This window comes from Pyrus communis, chromosome 5 (assembly GCF_041283825.1).
Source record: "Pyrus communis isolate YQ-2024b chromosome 5, ASM4128382v1, whole genome shotgun sequence".
Classification (NCBI taxonomy): Eukaryota; Viridiplantae; Streptophyta; class Magnoliopsida; order Rosales; family Rosaceae; genus Pyrus; species Pyrus communis.
In genome coordinates this window covers 33,488,140-33,510,961 of record NC_142569.1, presented here as the reverse complement: position 1 = coordinate 33,510,961, position 22,822 = coordinate 33,488,140, and the positions used below count along the sequence as shown (strand labels likewise).

The 22,822-nt window shown below is 38.6% G+C and overlaps 1 protein-coding gene and 1 pseudogene across 1 annotated transcript; one reads left to right on the top strand and one right to left on the bottom strand.

The window, feature by feature from the left end:
• Window positions 1-10,343: 10,343 nt before the first annotated feature.
• Window positions 10,344-14,011, bottom strand: LOC137726198 (disease resistance protein RPV1). Its single transcript, XM_068465083.2, has 2 exons — window positions 13,352-14,011; window positions 10,344-11,336 (listed from the first exon to the last, which is right to left on the bottom strand). The coding sequence occupies exons 1-2, from the start codon at window positions 13,831-13,833 to the stop codon at window positions 10,742-10,744; spliced, it is 1,077 nt and encodes a 358-aa protein (XP_068321184.2). The 5' UTR covers window positions 13,834-14,011; the 3' UTR covers window positions 10,344-10,741.
• A 632-nt stretch (window positions 14,012-14,643) lies between these two features.
• Window positions 14,644-16,451, top strand: LOC148697192 (uncharacterized; annotated as a pseudogene).
• Window positions 16,452-22,822: the final 6,371 nt, after the last annotated feature.

Genomic DNA, 22,822 nt, shown 5'->3' with positions numbered 1-22,822 from the left:
GCTTTGATGCTTGGATTGTACGCCTCGATTCTAAGTCCTGAGGGGGCGCAAAACAAAACATGAGTGACCAAGTTGATATGTAGGTAGTAATAAAGCAATTAATCTTTAATGTAATATTTAATGTGAAACATGCATATAAATTTTGCGCGAACCACTCAATGTAATATTCAAATACAAACCTTACTAAAATAATATAATAATTTTCAACCGTCAGTAAAAATGATAATGATAATGCATGACATGTTCATAGCATATATCTAATTCAGAATACAAGTGGAAGGTGCTATTACAAGTGATGTCAAAGCAGAGAGGATGTCACGATATCACTGGTAGGGGAACGCCTCGTAGCTCGGATCGTATGCCTCATTCCTATGTCCTAAGGGGGCACAAAACAAACATAAGTGGAACAAGTTGATATATAAATAGTACAAACATAGTTATTTCACAACGTATTAACCCCCAAAGTTTATGCAAACTCATATAGTATAATATGTAATAGGTTTTCTGAAAACCCTAGCATGCCATAAAACCTTTCATAAAACATATATTATATATGGTGTGCTAACTAGTGGTATCAAAATCGCATGAAGGCTCTACATCACGCACCCGTAGGCAAGACATACGTCCGTAGGCAGAACATACACCATGCGCCCATAGGCAGAACATACACCACTCGCCCATAGGCAGAACATTAACCACTAGATAAGCACAAAACATTGATAAAACTCTGATATAACGATTGAATTTCAGAAAATGAACTTTAAAAATGGATCCAGGACGTCAAAATTACCTTAGGAGGGGTTCTGACCGAAACCTAAAAAAGTCAACAAAAAGTCAACGTTACCGATCAATGGTCAACGAACAGAGTTGACCAGAAGTGAATGGTCAAACGGGTCGGGCCAATGGGCTAGGTTAAAGGCCAGTCAAAGGGCCGGGTCACGGGTCTGGGTCACTGGCTAGGTCTGCGTTTAAGGCTACCGAGCTGAAGACCCAAGTTTAAACGGCCTAAGGCCTAAGTCCAAAAGGATTTGGGTTGATTGGGGTTAAGGGTTCGGGCTCACACGGGCTTGGGCTTAAAAGCTTGACCCAAAGGTTTAGATTTGGGTTGGGCTGCAAGGTTGGGTCGAGTCCCAACCTGGGTCCAGATCTAGGTCTGAGGGATTTGGGTTGGGTTGACCTGTTTTAAGGCCACGCTTTGGCCGGTTTCTGGGCTAGTCTTCAAACGCTTGTAACTTTTTTGTTGCTCAACCAAATTAAGTGATCCAAACATGAAAGTTGTAATACTTTATGAGATGAAGAGAATGGTACCTTGCACGATGGCCAACTCATTGTGGTTTGGCCGAAAAATGGCTCGAAAAGGGTGGTGCTTGCTGGAAAGTTTGGAAAAGCTACTCCGAGCTATTTTATGCAGTTAACACGTATGTACAACTTCAAACAAACTTTGATCTAACCTTAAAACACATCCCAAGAGTTTTTAGAAGCTTACCAATGTTGGAAATCATGAAAACATGTTGAGGAAGATGATGAATAGTGACAACATTACTAGAGGGTTCTTCACTTGTCACGAGGTTCCCGAAGCTCTTCTGTCCACGTTGCATTGGTTTGGGGTTGCTATGTATATGTGTGAGTCAGTCACAGAGAGGAGAGGAAGAGTTTGTCGAGAGAGAAGGCACAGGGAAAGGGAGAGATAAAGAGAAAGAGGGAAAGTGAAAGAGAAAGAAAGAGAGAGAGAGCTTTTTCAGAAAAATAAAAGAAAAGGGGAGAGGGGGACTCACAGGTCCAAAAGGAAAAGAGGAAAGAGGGGGGAACCAAAAAGGAAAATGGGCGCTTTTTCAGAAAAATAAAAGAATAGGGAAGATGAGGACTTATAGGTCCAAAAGGAAAAGAGGAAAGAGGGGGGGAACCAAAAAGGAAAATGGGCCCTATATGGCACGCAAAATAAGATCCAAATAGTAACCCTTTTGAAATAAGTATCCCAAACTTAGTGATAAAACACAAAATTTAGGACAGGGTTTCACACCTAGTATGCCATAAAACCTTTCATAAAACATATAACGTATATAGTGTGCTTAGTAATGGTATATATATAAGGCATATATATATATATATACAATATTTGATTCGCCCGAAGGCATATAGAACACTTCTTCATTCATCCGAAGGTTCTACATCATGCGCCCATAGGTAGTATCATTCACCCGTAGGCACTACATCTCCCAGCCGAAGCCAATATAAGTATCTTCCGCCCGTAGGCCTTCATTTGCCTGGAGGCTCCTACAGCACCCACCTGAAGGCATGTAAGTATCAATCACCAGTAGGCTCCTACAACACTCACCCTAAGGCATATAAGTATCACTCGCCCTTAGGCAGAACATACGCCCTTAGGCAGGACCATCCGAATAACCACTAACTAAGTACATAAGGACATTAACATAATATTTCTAATATATATATATATATATATATATATATATATATATCTTAATCGGAGTTCAATAGCTAAAACGTCATATCGTAAAATCACGTCCTCAAGTATGTATGTGGTCATCCATCATTTATACCAAAAGGAATGTAAGGTTGATAAAGCATGTTATTGATAAAGCATGGTAACCAATTCACTCATAAACGTTGCATAAAACGTAATCACAAAATCATGCTTTTCATGTATACATTTCTAATAGTAAAATATGTATTTTTGGAAAGGGTCCACTCACCTTACACCTTTGGCAAAGAGCCGTGCAAATAAGGGTGGATGGAAACGTCATACACAATTGCACCTAAGCACATAAAGGTACCAATTAATAAAACTTTATCATAACATTTGCATTGGGGAAAATAGACGTCGGAAACGAATTGAGGACGTCGAATTACCCTAAGTGGGGTCCCGGGTAAATTTCATAAAAGTGAGCACAAAGAATATTGCAGAGAATATTCCTAAACCGAATATTCCATCTGGGTTGGGCTGGTTCTAATTAGGTTTTGGGCTTGGGTTGTTAGCACTGTTTGAAGGGAAAACTATAATTTACTTTAAATGAGGGCAAATACAAGAAAGACTTACATGTCATGGGTACACTACTTGATAACCATTCCTGTCAATAAAATCATGACATGTGTAAGTTTTTGTACATATGTCAGAGCGTCATGGTGGTGGTGACGTGCCATATAAGTTGTTCTCCAAAACTAAGGAGAAAAGGAACGCGATATTAGTAGGGGTAAGCATTTGAAACGGTACAAATACCATTCCATACTGTTTTGATACGGTTCAGTTTTGTTAAACCCCAAAAATAAAAAATTGATTATAGAACCCGACTCAATTATACTGACGATTGTTGTACCAAATATGGAAACGGGGCATACCGAACAAAAATCGACTTTATGTCTAAATATTTCTGCATTTGGGATATAAATGGGCAATAAATATATAATATTTGGAGCAGGGGTTAGGGCAAAAGGTTGGACGGCTACAAACTTAGAAAAAAATTCGATGATCTTTTTATTTTCCCCCTAAGTTTGGGAATTTTTAAATGGTTTTTTTTATCCAAAATGATCTTTGAGATTTACATAATACATCACTTTGGTCCTTGAGATTAAAAATCAATAGAATTGGTTCCTAAGATTGTCCACCATCCATTATTTTGGTTATTCTGTTAAAAACTCCATTAAGTGGTCCCAGAGCTCATACCGAAAACTGAGAATTTTAGCCGGAAGTTTGGGCAATTTTCAAAGCTTCGTAACTTAATCGTTTCTTAACCAAATTCGACTCCTAATATATTAAAATTAAGATAGGAAAGTGTTGAACAAGATTATACCTATTTGGAAGCCCAATGATTGCTGGAGATGGCCGAAAAATAGTCTGAAAGGTGACTGGTCTGCGGGAAAACTGGAAAGCTTGCCGAAAATTGGGTAAACTTTAAACATTTATAACTTCTTCAATACTCAATGAAATCGAGAGATTCAAACTGAAAATAATACTGATTGACAAGACGAAGAGAATGGTACATTTGTTGACAGCTAACTCGCCGTGGTTTGGCTGGAAAACTGCTCGAAAGTTAGCCGAATGTACAATTCTCTTCGTCTTGTCAAGCAGTATTATTTTCAGTTTGAATCACTCGATTTTGTTGAGTATTGAAGAAGTTATGAACGTATAAAGTTTACTTAGTTTCTGGTGAGTTTTCTAGTTTTCCTGCGGACCAGTCACCTTTCAGGATATTTTTCGACAACACCATTGTGTGTTAGCCCTCCATTCTCTTTGTCTCATCGAGAAGTATGATTTTCATTTTTGAATCACTAGATTTCGTTGAGTATTGAAGAAGTTACGAACGTTTAAATTTTACCCAGTTTCTGGCGAGTTTCAATTTTCCCACGAACCAGTTATATATCAGGCTATTTTCTAGCCAAACCATGGCGAGTTGGCTATTGAGAAAGGTATCATTCTTTTCGTCTCGTCGATAAGTATGATTTTCACTTTTTGAATCACTCGAATTCGTTGAGTATTGAAGAAGTTATGAACATTTAAAGTTTACCCAGTTTCCGGCAAGTTTTCCAGTTTTCCCGTGGAGCAGTTACATTTCAGGCTATTTTCCGGCCATCTTTGGCAGCCATTGGGCTCTTGTTCAACATTTTCCTATCTTCATTTTGATATATTATGGGTCGAATTTGGTTAAGAAACGATTGAGTTACGAAGCTTTGAAAATTGCTCAAACTTGTTAAAAATCTCAGTTTCCGGTATGAGCTTCGGGACCACTTAACGGAAGGACCAAAATAATTAATGGTGGACAATCTCAGGGACCATTTCTATTTATTTTCAATCTCAAGGACCAAAGTGATGTATTATGCAAATCTTAGGGACCATTTTGGCTAAAATTCATTCTTAAATTTTTAAGTTTTGCACGACGAAAATCATATATTTCATAGTGCAAAGTAGATAAAATTCGTGAGGTTAAATACAAATTTTTTCGGGTAAGGCTCAAATTTTCTCCCAAAAATTTTCCTAAAAAATCCAATTTCCCTCTAAATTATGGGTTTACCTGATGAAATGCTTGGATTTTTGTTGGGCAAACTTTATTTCCGACTGTGCTATTTTTTGCTCTTGCCCGAAAGCAACTGGAGGGTAGTGAGTCATCAGCATTTTTACATGTTCTGCCATGCAGAAAGTGCTTTTGGGTTGAGAGTAGGTTGATTTCCATCGATTTTCACTTCTCTTGTAAGCACCTAGCTTTTGCATTAATGGGAGAGCGTCACATTGTCTCGAGATAGGTAGTTGGGCTTGGTGCTGGGCCTCAGGTGGGCCTTCTTACTTTAGCCCTTTTAGGTTTTCCTTACTTTAGGCCCAAAGTTCAAATATTGACCTAAACAGAGTCCCCTTTAATCATTGTTGAGGCTTCAATCCCAGGCGCTTATAATGATGAAATAGCTGTTGCACACGCACGTTATCCCTCGAGACACCGTTCGAAGCAACCATTGAGTAACCGCGCCTTCGCACTAACCCAAGAATTTCAATCGTCAGTTAACCATTTATTATATAATCCCTACTTAATCCCTTCTAACAAAGCTCCAAAGCCATCTCGAGCCTTCGAATTTCCAGAAATCCCAGTATACTCTTGCCTCCTTAGTTCTTCAATTCCTACTCCCTAATCTAAACTTTTCTGATCTTTCCCTCAAACTCTTCCAATGGTACCCAAAGTTGTTCAAACCCAACCTCTCTGCGAAATTGGTGAGAGGATTTCCATTATGTGCCCCTTGCTTAACGGCCTTCATCGTCCTCGGGCATGTCTGTAGACACTTTATTTCTTCGAGGAGGGAGGAGTACACTCTTTAGGACCTGCATGGACTTCAGTGTCATTGAGGAGTAGCCAAGCTATTTTAAACGCACCGGTAGATTCCACTTGTGAATATAAAGCTATATTCTATTGAACTGATCTCCACAAGCCCAGACATCCCCATAGCTTATGCCTTCTTGATCACTTTATCATTATAGGTGTATGCTTCGAGATCAATTACCACGGCTTCTATGACGACGATTTTGGTAGGACTCGCGAAAGAATGCTCCACGATAGAGGCAAAGATTATGGAGGCATCCTCTAAAATTGAGAGGTTGGAGGAAAAAATCGTTAAAATTAAAGATGCACCCAGTGGGAAACCATAGCTTTCAGGCCATTTCCCGATTGTTTTCTGGCCACAGGATAGGTACAACATTCATCTCCTCCGTAGCTTCATTTTGATCTATGGCATGACGTGTAATTGTAGAGTTTTGGGTTGACCGGAGCTTGGAAGCTTTGGCATTCTTCTTCATGGAGACCTACCGACCCACGACCTTAAAACGGGTCGAGCCAGACCCATCACCCTTAGATCGCCCCAACTTGTTGGGCTATGGAACCTGGCCTTTTGGTCAGCCCAACCCCGTTTACCCTAGACCCCAAACCCTCAAGCCCAAGCCTAGTCCTAAGCTACCCAAACCCAATTGTACTCAACCCAAACCCAAAGTGGAACCGGATCCAAAACTTGGCCATGCAACTGGCCTAAACCCATTTGAGAACCGACCCAGCCCGTTGACTTGGTAGTTGACCCAACTCGGATGAAATATTTTGTGGAATATTCTAAAGAATATTCATTCTTGTGTTGACTTTTTGTTGACTTTTTCAAAATTTGCCCGGGATCCCTGTTAGGGTAATTCAACGTCCTGAATCCGTTTATGACGTCCATTTCTCGATTTTCTATCGTTATGGTATAGTTTTATTAATTGGACCCTTTATGTGCTTAGGTGCATTTATTGTGGCGTTTCCGTCTTTGCTAGTTTGCGTGGCTCTTTGACGGCGAAGTATCGGTGAGTAGACCCCTTCTAAAATGCATATTTTACTACTAGAAATGCATACATGAAAAGCATGATTTAATGGTTACATTTTATGAATAAATTGGATTTACGTTTCATGATTATCATGCTTTGTTGATAATATTTTGGAATACCATGCTTTATTGATTTTACATTCTTCGTAGTATATATGATTGATGACTATATACTACGAATGTGTTTTCTGATATGATATTTGAGCTACTAAGCTCCGTTGAGATATATATATATATATATATATATTATGTTCAATGACTTGGTGCGTACTCAGTGGTTACTATTCTGCCTACGGGGCGAATGATATTTCTATTAGCTTTGGGCTGGGCGTTTATAAGTAGATGGCTTCGGGCCAGGAGATATATATATTGGCTTTAGCCGGGAGATATATTGCCTACGGACGAGTATGATACCACTATTTAGCACACTTTATATAATACATGTTTTATGAAAGGTTTTATGGCATGCTAGGGTTTTTGGAAAACCTACTACTTATTATGCTATACTAGTTTTCATAAACTTTGGGGGTTAGTACGTTATTGAATAACTGTTTCAGTATTTCTTATATATCAACTTGGTCCACTCATGTTTTGTTTTGCACCCCCTCAGGACTTAGAATCGAGGCGTACAATCCCGGCGTCAAGGCACTCCTGCATCAGCATCTTCGAGTCCTCTCGATGTAGGACCCATTCGTTTATTCTTTCAATTTCATATTATTTCTTTTTTAGTACTCTAGATTAGTGGTATACTCTGAACACGTTCCTCATTTTCATATTCATTATATTTAAATTCATAACTTTTATTTATGTTCATTACTTCTCATGCATGTTAGTATGACTTCTTCACCTTCGGGTGTGGGCCAGCATGTGCCTACCCTGGTGTTTGATGGATATCAGGGTCGGGCATGTCATTAAGTCAGCCATAATAATTTGATATGCATTCACAATCTACGGAAGTCAAACCTATACATCTTATGTACAACTGCGAGGAATACCACTGGACTAAGTGGCACGAATCCAAAATCTTATTAGTTTAATGCTTATTTTTTGCAATGTCCCCTGAAACTCGATTTTGATCTTATTTTGCACCTTAAAACTCAAAATTTGCCACTTTACACCCAGGAACTCAATATTTGCTTGACTTTGACGAGATTTCTTTGCCACCAAAATGGTGTCAAATGTGCTGACATGTCGGTCGTTTTGTCATATTTGGCATTGTTGGACACTAAAGTTGTAGGATCATGATTTTCTAGCAACTTGGGTAGCAAGAAGGACCAAAGTGTCCATAGCCCATGAAGTTCATACAATGAGACTAGTAAGGCTTCCTAGTCAAAATGGGAGTAAGCTATCCCAACGGGCTGACTAGTTAGAGGTGTAGTTAGATAGTTATTCCGCAACATGTATTACTTGTCTTCCAAGTAAGGAAATCCTAATTCAAGTTAAATTATGATATCTTGGAGATTAGGCAACATAATCACAATCCTAGGAGGATTGGATTGGATATATTATCCTATATTCCCTCATAGGTAGTCTTTCAATTTAATTGGGATTACTCTTTTTACAAGAACTTTCAAGATCTCTATAAATACCTTAATCTGATTATTTATCTCTCTAATTTGACACTCCCCATATGGTCTAATATTCTCTACAAGACTACGATACACATATTCTCTATATGTTTGGTACAATCTCACAGATCCCATATACGCCTAACAAAGACGATGGTGAGGTTGGGCTTTACCCAAAAAAGCTCTATCCAAAACACATACATGCCAAATAGGAATCATATTGAATTTGGATTTATCTGATGATGAGCAAGCCTAAGGTGAGCAAGAACTCGGTAAAGGAAGGGATGAAGAGGGAGCCGAACTCCCAAAAGGTTACCAACCTCAGGGCGATCGACTAGGTTTCCCCTTCGATGTAGGCACTCAAATTATGATGTCGGCTGAGATAAGATACTGCTTCTTCAGTTCCTCTAGCCACGAAGGAGTTATGATGTTGGAAGTATTGTCAGCAGTATAATTCGCAACGTCTTAGTAATAAAGATTGATGGAGAAACTAACCCGATCTCAGAAATAAGGATAGGGTTCCCCTGCCTATTTAGGTCCAACGCATCAGCTAGGCTAGTGAGTATCTCCAGTAGGCTCTTCAAGAATAAGAAGGTTTTCTAATCCTAAGGGATGTTGCGCACTTAGCTGGTAAAAGAGGTTTCTACCAAGTTCGACAGGCAAGTAGTCTTCGAGGGTGTTGGTTGCATCTATTAAGGCGTCAAGGTTGACATTGTCGATCCTAAACGAGTAGTCATAGTCTTACACCTCATGATCGATGTTCGTCGAATCTAGAGCAGTCATCATCGCCTATGCTTGGTATATCTGGGAAGAGCACACCTCATCCTAATCAAGGAAAGTACCAATGTGTGAAACTAATTGGAGTAATGTCAACAAAGAAGGTTGGGGATTCTTCGAAGCAAATTCTTGATCACTAGGAGAAGCTAGGATTGGGGAGGGGGTGAGATTCTGTAGAGTTTTGTTTCTAGAAAAAAAAGGAAAATGAGAGTAGGTTTCTTGGGAAATGGATTACATACCCCAAGCAGCCTATCATGGCCGTAAGAAAGGAAACACCAAGGTGCCAGGATCGTGACACATGGCTATGGAATTAGTTTGCTTCTCGAAACAGACAAGGAATGAAGAGACGACACGACGCATGAGGCCATGCTTACCTGCAACGCATTTAATGAAAGAATGCTCGAGATGAGCAACAAATAGGACAAAATCGACCGGCCACAAGCAACTTCATGATCAAGATAAAGCCCTTGACCAAGGAGTTGAGGGACTTGTTAACACTAGGCCCATTTAGGTCCATCCAAGGACATAAGCCCAAGAGATGGCTAGGAAGCCCAAAGACTTAGGGGTTCAAAGTAGGCTCACTCGACCACTCAGGCCGACCAAGATACAACACGGACTAGTCAACTGAGAAAAGCACATGGGGACGTTGACAACTTTATGGTACAGGTCTCCGTGAGCAAAAGTACTTGAATGCTACTTAACAACATGCATGCCACAACAAAAGCCTAGGACGCGACATAAAAGTAGTTGGGGTAGTGCTAGGCAAGGTAACCATGATCCGAGTAGGTGAAAAGCTGTTAGTAGTCTGGTACAGTGGGATGGAACATTAAATGTTGGTTTGAGAGGTCCCAAAGGGAAGAGGCTTATATAAAGGGGTAGTGACCTCCATTATGGAGGATGGACAAATGAGAGAGAATATAGTGAATGTATTAGCTCAGCACAATATAACCTTGGAATCAATAGATTGTGAAGGAACATAGTGGATGTAACCCAGATTTGAATGGTGAACCACTTACATCTTAAAGTCATTTAAGTCCAATTCATTAGCCCACCTAAAATTATTTATTTAAGTTTGTTAACCTTACAGTTTTGAGCGTTAACAGTTAAGAATCCTAAGCACAAATTAAACTTAAATAAATAAAATGAATATAAAAATTAGGTAAACAATTCTTTTTATTAGAACAAAACGAAGCAGTGTCGCAAATTAAGTTCGAGTCTTCAACAACAACGAAACAAACTTTGAATACAACGATGGACAGTAAAAAACATAGTATCAGGTACAACAGCATTGTACAGAATTCGGTTGGAAAGTAAAAACACACAACAAAAAGAAAATTGCTAAACGTCGGATAACCGTGAGTAATGCTCCCGTTACTCAGCACATATATCTTTATCCAACGAATATCAGGCGACAGTTTTGTGACTAGCATGTACAAATGCCTAGTAGCGGGAGGTTTAGTCAGGGGGTGACCTTTAGTAAAATTCTTTTTTTACTTTATTTTTTTTTTAAGTTTTTCAAGTTTTTTTTTTTTTTTTTTTGGAAAGCCTTCTAATTAGTAAGAGAGCTGAAGAACTTCATCTTTGCTTAATCCTTCCACCACATTCCGTATACGATTTGTGACTAGCAGTTCTGGATCCCTAGTTGTAATGATGATTCTGCTCCCCAGACCAAACCAGTCTTTCTCTCCAGCCAACAAAAATATTTGGTCTGATTGGTCCACGTCATCAAGAACGAGAAGAACCTTTTTATTAAGCACACAACGCTTGATCATATTCTTTCCATCGTAGACGCTCGAAACTTGCATAATATTTTCCTTCAGAATGGATGACAAAAACTCCTGTTGCAGATGAAGTAAACTCTTTGTTTTGGCAACCTCTCCAACATCTTCAAGAAAGCAGCTAACTTGAAAATTAGGGGAAATTCTGTCATAAACTAGTCGAGCAAGTGTTGTATTACCTGTCTCATGAATCCCTTGTATACCTATAAAGCGAACATCTTTTGCCTCATCATTTAAACTTAAATATACTTTCTTCAGTTTATTATCAATTCCACCTGACTTGGGCGTGGAATCTCCCTGCAGTTTGAATGTGGGGTTAACTCTCTCCCACACGTACTGGACAATTTCTTTGATACGGTCTGTTTCATATCTGTGACAAGGACAAAATTATCAGACAGTAATAATATGAATCTAATTTTTTTTTAGTACATCCAATATTTTTACATGAAGGGAGAGGGGTTCAGCTAAGCCACACAATGAGCAGTCTATTTGGTATCGAATTCGTCATCCACGAGATTGGAACCTAAGACCTCTCACTTCTAAGTGAAGGGGAATATCATCAGACCATAGTACTGAGTGGTTGAATATAATTAAACATATCACAAGTAAATAGAGAAGAATTTAGTAAGGACTGTTTTATTGACACCCTATAATTTTGTTGATTGCACCTCACTTACTAAAAACATCCCATAAATGATTTTTAAAGTAAAAATTAATTTAATACAACAACTTAACTTGTCCAAACTACCATTTCACCCCGCACTACCTAACAACAATATGTTCAACATCAAATAAACATCATATTCGTCGTCTTCACAAAGTAGTCTTCAATAACTCGTCTTTATCTTTAGTACAAAAAGAAAATGTTTATTCTCTTCTGTACACCTAGGGTTTCGTTTTGTCTTCAAGAACTCGTCTTTTGTTTGTTTATTCCTTTCTGCACACCTAGGGTTTCGTCGATTATAGGGCTTTCAGGTTTTTTTGAATTTTGAAGTATTAGGTTTCCTAATGACCTTGAAAAAAAATCAGAGAACCAAAGAGCAAGAGAGAGTAATTCTACAGTTCGAAAAAATAAAAGTAAAATAATTTCGAAGTATATGCATGTCCTACATACAAGTTCTTCATGCTGCATCATGTATTGAATATCACAATTATTTCAACATACCATATTCTTTTTGAATTGTCTATACGATAGACTTGTAGTGTGTTTAGAAAATAAAACTATTTAAAAAATATGCAAGGTTACCCTTTTATTTTCACTTAATTACCTGAACATTGTTTTTAGTTCGTGCCAATATACTGCTCGAATTAAATTTTGGGTTAAATTAGCACATGTCATAATATTTGTCATCAATTTGTTAAAAATAAATCAACGGGTTAATACACGATAATTAGCTAATTGGTACACGAGTACTAGGTGGATTGGTTGTTTTCACTACTTTTAGGCGAAAATGTTCTTTAAAAGTGGTCACATGACTCTTAAAAAAAATGGTGAGAGATTTGACAGTTGTGGTATTTTGATATAAAAATTAGGAACCAAAAACAAAAGAAAAAGTCATGTGGTCAAGTGAAAAAACAAACCGAATCGTTTATTTTTTAAGTTGCATTTAATAGATTATTTTTGTAAAATATTACTCAAATTGGAACTGTTTCAAGCATCTAATTGAGTTAAAAAAAATTGACGAATATTATGTTCTACGGAACATTAAAATTTTATCATGACAATTAAATGGGCAAATGATTTCCAATTGAATTGATTTTTTCCAAGGATGATCTACAAATACAGACCTAAAAAATATACCAACTCGGATAGTTAAAGTTCGAAGTGGTATATATGGGTACCACAACTAATCCCCACTTTCTTTTTCAAAATTAGGAATCTCTTCCCTTAAACACCTTGATTGTTTAAATATAGTCAATATAAAGTTTTTATTTATTTATATTAAGGGTAATGTTAGGGAGGATAACATCGTAAACTAAATTGACAAATTATGTGTTGTCAATAGGAATTAAGTACGTTAATCAACACTTGAGTGATAATTCAATCATCAACAACTACATAATTTAGTTCACAAAATTTAGTTACAAATTTAATCAACATAGCATTATGTATTAAATTAGAGCAATAACATTAGTGGGTTAAAAGTTAATTATTAGAAAATAAAGTAATTAGTGGGAATCAAATTCGCAGAATGAATAGACATGAATTCTTCCACTATTGCAATAAAATGACATATGTGCCAATATAAATTTGTGCATGGTAGAACTAAAATGCAACATTAATTTAAATAGAATTTGATTTTCCCTTGATCTATTCAAATTAAAAGGGGTGAATATAAAAATAGAAAAGAGGAGCATCAAATTCATTTTCTTTCAAGAATTTACCTGTCCTCCTTTAACGTCCACCCGGCGAGTTCACCCACTTCTGCTAAAGCATCTTTCCACAGGCGCACATCCTTGCTCTCTTTCCCGAACGTTTTTTCATGGTCGGTGAAGGCTTTAGCAAAACTCGCTCTTATACTTCGTACATCAGAGGGCTCCACATGAAAAAAAATTGGCAAAATTCTTGCCCCTTTCTCTTTCGTGCATTTAACAATATGTGCAAGTTCGGACAAGCACCAGGTGGAAGTAGCATACTCTTTCGAAAGGACAACGATTGCAAACCTCGATTCTTCAATTGCCTTCATGAGTTCTGGATTAATATTTGTCCCTTTTTCAAGCTCTGGGTCGTCCCTGAAAGTTTTGACGTTTTTGTCCTGCAATTTTTCATACATATAGTCTGTAAAACTTGTGCGGGTGTCTACGCCCCTGAAACTCAAGAACACGTCGTACTTCCATTGACAAGTTGTGTTGCTGCCGGATGCCATTAGAAAGTCGCTTCAATCGAATAATCACTGCGAGAAATTTATTTTGCAAGTTGGTAATTGTATCTCCAAACTGATGAGTTATAAAGGAATACAAAACAGGTGGTATAAATATATGCACGGCACCAAGGGAGGTGAAAGGACTGAAGGAAACTAGAGTGCAGAGGGAAGAAAAACTTGGTCTATGCGCGTGTTAGGTGAAACTGAAAATTCGTAGAAAGAGAGCTGATGACTTTTCGTGAAAGAGATACTTCTGACTTTGGGGAAAGCGATTGAACTGGGAAACGCATAGTGGATACTAGAAATATGGCCTACACGTTGTTGAGAGATTAAAAACCGTATGAAAAAAAAAAAAAAAACTGTTTTTGTTGAAAAGTCTCTTGGGCAATGAATGCCCACAGTTTCATTTGTGAAAGTCTTCTGCATGGGCAAAGTTTTCAATGCCCATGCAAAGTGAAAGAGATTGTATAGTCAGACGAAGTTTCATAAATTTCAAGATGCATTAACTGCATCAGTTTGGAGTTGCTCTATAAATAGAGCACTCCGCATGTTTTCATAGAACAGAAAATATAAGAAGAAGAAAACAAGAGAGAAATATCAGTAACATCATCTATTCCTCTGCCTTTTATTTGTTATCCTCTTGTGCTATAAGTTTTAGTGTGACATTTTACATCTACCTTGCACCTACTACTAAAAAGGTTATTCTCTCAAACTTTAACCCTTTTATAACACGTTATCAACACGAGTCTCTAAATATAATTATTCTCTCATCTCTCTTCGCCGAACGAACGAAAGAAAGAAAAAAATGTTTCCTTTAAGGTTTTTACTGTTCATCTTCTTCCTCTGCCTCAACTGCGCCGTGTACCCTCGCGACGAGTTGTTTGCTCCATGCCTGCTCTTAGTTCTCCAACTAACGGTTACATACATCTTTGATTACTTGTTTGGTGTAGAGATTGATTACTAACCCAGTATTTATTTATGTTAATTCTACTGCAATCTAAGATGGTGCGGTACAATCGCCCATCTTGAACTGCAAATTTATTCTTACTGCGATCCAAGACGGTGCGGTATCATCGCCTATCTTGGACTGCAGATTTAATTTTACTGCAATTTTTAGGTGGAGCGGTATAATCGCACACCCTACCCTGCATATTCGAATTTACCTGCTGTTTAATTTCATTGCAATTTTATGTGGTGCGGTATAATCGCCCACGCTGCTCTGCATATTTAATTTTCCTGTTACTTGAGTGGTGCGGAATAATCGCCCATTCTATATTACATTATTTCAATGAGAATGGTGCGGTACGATCGCCCTTCTCATTCACCCTGAAAATCTCGAGCCAGAAGTTTCGAGTGCTTATCATTTTGGCCTGAAGATCAAAATGAAAAATTTGTATGAACCAGAAGTTCTAACATCATATTCCTCCAGGAATACATATTATTGCAAGTTCTTACACATCTCATTTTCTTTCAGAAAAGAAAATGGCGAACTTGGCGAAGCTTGAATTTGCTGCCCTGGATATTACCGGGAAGAATTACCTGACCTGGGTACTGGATACCAAGATCCATCTGGAAGCAGGGAATCTTGGAGATACCATCAGGGAAGAGAGCAACTCATCCTCTCAAGATCGGGCAAAGGCCATGATTTTCATTCGCCGCCATCTTGATGAGGCGCTAAAGAGCGAGTACTTAACGGTTGAAGATCCGTTAGCTCTCTGGAATGCCTTGAGAAACAGATACAATCACCAGACAACGGTGATTCTTCCAAGGGCCCGCTATGAGTGGACTCATCTGAGGATTCAAGACTTCAAGTCAGTGGCAGAATACAATTCTGCATTGTTCAGAATTACCTCTCAGATGAAGCTCTGTGGGGATATTATTACTGAGGAGCATATGCTGGAAAAGACTCTCAGCACATTTCATGCCTCCAACGTGCTCCTGCAGCAGCAGTATAGAGCGCGAGGCTACACTGAGTACAACCAGTTGATATCTGTGCTCTTAGTAGCTGAACAGAATGATGAGCTCCTGATGAAAAACCATCATTCCCGACCTACTGGATCTGCACCATTCCCAAAAGTGAATGCTGCTTCTCTCGAAGTGAACTCCACATCCTCTGGTGGTGATAATCATAAACGAGGACGTGGCCACAAGCGAGGTCGATGGAATAGGAAAGGCAAGAACCATGGAGTTCAGTTTCATAACCAGGTTGCCAGGAATAATTCAAGCCCGAGCTTCAAAAATGCGAATCGCCACAAAGGCAAAGCTCATATAAACAATGCTCCTAGAAACTCTGAAGGAGCCTAACATAGGTGTGGTGGCAATGGGCATTGGGCGCATACTTGTCGTACCCCAAAACATCTAGTGGATCTGTATCAAGCCTCCCTCAAGGAGAAGGGTGTCGATACCAACTTTCTCAACCAGGCTAGACCAATGGATATACCTGATCCAGTGTTTGACTTATCAGGGCAGTTGAACACAACTCATCTAGATGTTTCAGACTATATTGTGGAAAGGGGAAATGAAGTATACCGGTCCGATTGAATCATTAATGTACTTTTATTATGCTGAACTTGTAGTATTTTCAGATTCAATAAAAGTGGCATGTAAATTTCTTGTTATAACTTGCTGTTAACTCTGATTCTCTTACTCAGAGAGCATGGATAAAAATTGTGGTTATTCTCAGAACATGAGAAATGGCGGAGATATTTGTCTTACAGACAGTGCAACCACACATACAATACTTCATGATTGAAAGTATTTCTCAAGCTTAAGACTTACAAGAGTAGGGGTAACAACAATATCAGGACCTTCAGATGTAATTCAAGGTTCAGGGCAAGCCCAGATTATGTTACCAAATGGAACAATATTGTCCATACAGAATGCATTGTATGCTACTCGATCTACTCGAAATTTGTTGAGTTTCAAAGACATACGTCTAAATGGATACCACATTGAAACAAAAAGTGCAGAAAATGTGGAGTATCTATGCATTACCTCCAATGATACCCAGAAGCGTATATTGGAGAAGTTGCGTGGTATGTCGAGTGGATTATATTATACATACATAAGGACAATTGAATCACATACTGTCATGAACCAGAAGTTCATTGATTCAAAGGTTTACATGCTTTGGCATGACCGTCTGGGTCATCCAGGATCTACCATGATGCGTAGGATCATTACCAACTCTAATGGACATCCATTAGTGAGCAGACACATTGCTGCCTCAAATGATAACCCTTGCAAAGCTTGTTCTCAAGGGAAGTTGGTAATTAGACCATCACAACTAAAGGTTGATGCTGAATCCCCATCATTTCTACAAAGAATTCAAGGGGATATTTGTGGGCCTATTCAACCATCATGTGGACCATTTCGATATTTTATGGTTTTGGTTGATGCATCTAGCCGATGGTCACATGTTTGTCTTTTGTCTACTCGGAATGTAGCCTTTGCGAGACTTCTTGCTCAAATAATTAAGTTACGAGCACAGTTCCCATATTATCCCATTAAGTCAATCCGACTTGATAATGCTGGTGAATTTACGTCTTAAACCTTTGATGATTATTGCATGACATTGGGCATTGATGTTGAACACCCTGTTCCTCATGTCCATACTCAAAATGGTTTAGTAGAAGCATTGATCAAGCGGCTTCAGTTAATAGCTCGCACTCTGCTTATAAAAACCAAATTGCCAGTCTCTGCATGGGGACATGCCATCTTACATGCTGAATCATTGGTTCGATTGAGACCTATAGCCAACCATCAATACTCTTCAGTACAACTCGCGTTTGGACATCAGCCAAACATTTCCCATTTACGAGTTTTTGGTTGTGCTGTTTATGTGCCTATTGCACCGCTGCAACGCACTAAAATGGGACCTCAGCGTAGACTGGGAATTTACGTGGGTTTTGATTCACCATCTATCATTAGATATTTGGAACCCTTGACAGGTGATATGTTTACAGCTCGTTTTGCTGATTGTCACTTTGATGAGACAATTTTCCCGTTGTTAGAGGGAGAAAAGACCGTTCCAGAAGAACGGAAAGAGCTGACATGGGTTGTTCCCACCTTGTCTCATTTTATTCCTCGCAGCATTCAATGTGAAAATGAAGTGAGAAGGATCGTTCATCTTCAAAGCATTGCCAATCAAATGCCAGATGCATTTAATGATGCTATGAAAGTGACAAAATCACATATACCAGCTGCAAATGCACCTGCAAGAATTGATGTCCCTGTTGGACAAAATAAAGTGGCAGCGAATGATTCATCTGGTGCACGCCTGAAGCGTGGTAGACCCCCAGGTTCAAAAGATTCAGCTCCTCGAAAGGGAAAGTCGAGGGCACAACTGAATCCAAATGAAGTCATTCAGGAAGAGAAAATGAATGATACATCCACAATTCATAATTATGGACTTCCAGAAAAAGAAAATGTCCTTGATGAGACATCTGTCCCTGAAGAGACAGAAGTACATGAAAGCAAAGAAATCTCCATAAATTATGCATGTACAAATGAATTGTGGGATCGGAATGAAATAATCATTGATGATATGTTTGCATTTGCAGTAGCCACTGAAATCATCTTAAGTGATGATATTGAGCCCCGCTCTGTTGATGAATGCAAACAGAGACAGGATTGGCCTAAGTGGAAAGATGCAATCCAGGCAGAATTAAATTCCTTGGAAAAGCGGAATGTTTTTGGACCAGTAGTCCAAACCCCGCCTAGTGTAAACCCCGTGGGTTACAAATGGGTATTCACAAGGAAACGCAATGAGAAAAATGAGATCGCAAGATACAAAGCACGACTCGTTGCACAAGGTTTTTCTCAAAGACCTGGAATTGATTATGAGGAGACATACTCTCCTGTAATGGACGCAATTACGTTCCGTTACTTAATAAGTTTAGTGGTTTCAGAAAGACTTGACATGCGACTTATGGATGTCATCACTGCGTATCTATATGGAGAATTAGATACTGCCATCTATATGAAAGTCCCAGAAGGACTTAAGTTGCCTGAAACAAGTAATAAACCACGAGGTATGCTCTCGATCAAATTAAGGCGATCATTGTATGGTCTGAAACAATCTGGACTAATGTGGTATAATCGTCTCAGTGAGTATTTGATCAAAGAAGGGTATATCAACAATGTTATTTGCCCTTGTGTGTTCATTAAGAAATCCAATTCTGGATTCGCTATAGTGGCAGTATATGTTGATGATATGAATCTAGTTGGGACTCCTGAAGAGCTCAATAAAACTGCTGAATATCTGAAAAGCGAATTTGAAATGAAAGACCTTGGAAAAACAAAATATTGTCTCGGCCTGCAGATCGAGCATTGTGCTAGTGGAATTTTGGTCCACCAATCAGCTTACATTGAAAAAATTCTGAAGCGATTTGGTATGGACAAGGCTTATCCACTAAGCACGCCAATGGTTGTTCGTTCTTTGGACATTAAGAAAGATCCATTTCATCCAAAAGAAGATGATGAGCTAGTCCTTGGTCCAGAAGTACCATATCTGAGTGCAGTAGGTGCTTTGTTGTATTTAGCACAATGTACTAGACCAGATATAGTTTTTCAGTTAATTTGTTAGCAAGGTATAGCTCTGCTCCAACAATTCGCCATTGGAAGGGTATCAAAGATGTATTGCGATACCTTCGTGGGATAACAGACATGGGTCTCTTCTACTCAAAGAACTCCACAAATGACCAGGTCCTTGTTGGATATGCAGATGCTGGCTTCCTCTCTGATCCGCATAAAGCCCGCTCACAAACTGGATATGTGTTTAAGAATGGAGATACAACAATCTCATGGCGCTCAACCAAGCAAACATTAGTTGCTATATCTTCAAATCATTCAGAAATACTTGCTTTACATGAAGCAAGTCGTGAATGTTCTTGGTTAAGATCAATGATCCATCATATCCGGAATTCATGTGGTCTAACTTCGAAGACAGACAATCCAACTGTCATCCATGAAGATAATGCAGCCTGTGTTGCCCAAATGAAGGAAGGATTCATCAAGGGCGATAAGACTAAACACATATCTCCAAAGTTTTTCAGTGCTCATGAGCTTCAGAAGGCTAAAGTTATTGAAGTCAGACAAATCCATTCAAATGAAAATCTTGCAGACTTGTTCACCAAATCTCTACCAAAGTGCACATTTCAGAAGTTAGTGCAAGGCATCAGATTACGTCGACTTACCAAACAGCTAAATTTGAAGAATGCAGAATCAGGGGAAGATACATATCAGGGGGAGCATCCCTGATACATGCTTGTTGTACTCTTTTTCCTTCGATTAGGATTTTTCCCACTGGGTTTTTCCTATCAAGGTTTTAACGAGGCAACATAAGCATACTTGACACTATATCAACGATCCAAGAAAAATTGTACTCTTTTTCCTTCGCTATGGTTTTTTCCCACTGGGTTTTTCCAAGCAAGGTTTTAACGAGGCAACTCATGTTGATATGTGGGCATCCAAGGGGGAGTGTTGAAAAGTCTCATGTGCAATGAATGCCCACAGTTTCATTTGTGAAAGTCTTCTGCATGGGCAAAGTTTTCAATGCCCATGCAAAGTGAAAGAGATTGTATAGTCAGACGAAGTTTCATAAATTTCAAGATGCATTAACTGCATCAGTTTGGAGTTGCTCTATAAATAGAGCACTCCGCATGTTTTCATAGAACAGAAAATATAAGAAGAAAACAAGAGAGAAATATCAGTAACATCATCTATTCATCTGCCTTTTATTTGTTATCCTCTTGTGCTCTAAGTTTTAGTGTGGCATTTTACATCTACCTTGCACCTACTACTAAAAAGGTTATTCTCTCAAACTTTAACCCTTTTATAACAGTTTTAAGGCTATAAGAGCTTGTTATAAAACGTTAATGGTATTTAAACTGAAAGATGTTTGAACTTTTTAAAAGAATTTTTACATGAAAAGCATAAATTGGATGAATGAAGCTTTTGAAATTCTTTGAACCACTCTCCGAATAACATGACCTGTGAAATTGTGAATGATTGATTATTAACAAAAATTAGTAAAAGAGCGCTTAAGAGTATTATATATGAAACTATATTATTTGAAAGTGCTCAGAGTTAGTTTTAAAACCAATAAAAATGCAAGACAAAATACATAGACAGAAAAGTAAAAAGCTTGTGTCCAAGAAGATTTACACTTTTTAGATTGAAAATGGTACAGTTCCTATACAAAAGGTGATAGATTTTTTTTTTTTCTATTTAAATGGAAGAAAAAAAATTAGATGACATATTTAGGTAGTTTCTGTGGTTTTGTAGTGAAAGGTGTACTTATATACAAAAATGTAAAAGAGCCAAATACAAATTGAAAGAAAGATCAAATTATTAAGAAAATTAAGTAATTGTTAAAATTGACTTGCATCATAATTTAAACTTCTACACATTTCATCTGTATAATATGGAACCAAGAATGTAAGCAATTCCATTACAATTTCTTAAACAAAAGATTGGATTTTGATTTAAACAAAGCTATTCCATATGATTACCTTTCGAAAATTTGACTGTGGCAGCAATAAGTCCACTGTAGATAAATATGATCAAAGTGTAAGTGATCATTACTCATTTAATCAATGATGCACGTCAGATTTCACATTTAACTTATCAGCTTTGGAAATGAGGTCGTTTTGGCACACATTCAACTATGATCTAATTGATAGTGTTGAAAACCCTATTTGTCTTCTTCATTCGGAATCTGTTGAGCACATGCTGCTCCTATGCCCGTGGGTGCAGCCTGTGTGGTTTGGTGGTCCTCTCTGCATTCGTATTATTGGCGCCTCTATTTCCTCCTTTGATGACTGGCTCTCTCACCTGTTTTCGTTGCAGCTGGGGTCCTCTGAGTCTAAGTCAAGGTTTTTGTCTTAGGTGGCTTTCTCCTGTTGGTTTATCTGGAAAGCCAGATGCGACGCGGTGTTCGACGGGCGATCCCCTTCTCCATCTCACACTATTTTTTTATCTGTCCAGTGCTTGGGAAGCCTTTGCTGATGCTAACTCCAGGATCCATGGCCTTGCTCCCTCGCCTAGGAACAGCCATTTGTGTGAGGTTTCGTGGTCTCCTCCTCCTCCTTCCGTGTTGAAGATTAATGTGGATGCGAGTTGGAAGCATGGTGCTTCGTCGGCATGGGTTGGCTTGGTGATCCGTGACACGAGTCGTAGGTGTTTAGAGGTCAGAAGGATGGAGGTCCTGGCTTCTTCTGCTGCAATGGCGGAGTCCTTGGCAGTTTTGGAGGGGTGTCTTCTGGCGAAGGGTCTGAATTTCCCCTGGGTGGTGATTGAATCGGATTCAAAACTGGTTACTTTGTGTTTGCAGGATTGTTCTTCAAGTTGTGCTTGGGAACTCTTCCCAATTCGAGATCGTATTTGGTTGGTTGGGAAGGCTTTCCAAGCTTGCTCCTGGTCTTGGATTCCAAGATCAGCAAACTATGCGGTGGACTTCGTTGCGAAGAACTTCACTCTAGAGATGTGCAATTCTGTTTGGGCTTACAGGCCCCCATCTTCTCTTGTTAGAATTTTAAATAAGGATGGTTTGCCTTGCCCTCCGAGTAGCTAGCTTCGGCTCTTGTTTTTTGGGGATGACGTGTTCACCAGCTATGGCATCGTCTATTGTAATCCCGTGCCTTTGCTCTGCCGTTAGTTCCTTTGCTGTGTTAGCCTTTGCGGCTTTCTTTGTTCTTGGCTGGCCTCTGCGCCTTGGTATTGTATCCTTGGTTCAAAAAGAAAAAAGAAAAAAAAAGAGAACTGTAAAGTAGCACATTCCAGTCGCTGACATTACATTTTGAATCTTGATCTAAACTTGATGGTTAGTTGATGATCACCAACTCTAAATGAAGAGTACAATGTCAGAACCTAGACATTTAGATGTAGAATTTTACAAAATCAATATTTACTAAAATCTAATTATTTTTTTTATTATGTATGATGACTTGTCAAAGACTGAATAAAAAATGCACGACAGAGAGTCAAAATA

What these genes read in the sequence shown, in the direction of transcription:
- LOC137726198 (XM_068465083.2), bottom strand. Translation starts at nt 13,833, where the DNA reads ATGGCATCCGGCAGCAACACAACTTGTCAATGGAAGTACGACGTGTTC. An exon ending in TGGACGTTAAAGGAGGACAG is followed by an intron (nt 11,337 to 13,351) that starts GTAAATTCTTGA and finishes TCCTTGTCACAG; the next exon opens with ATATGAAACAGACCGTATCA.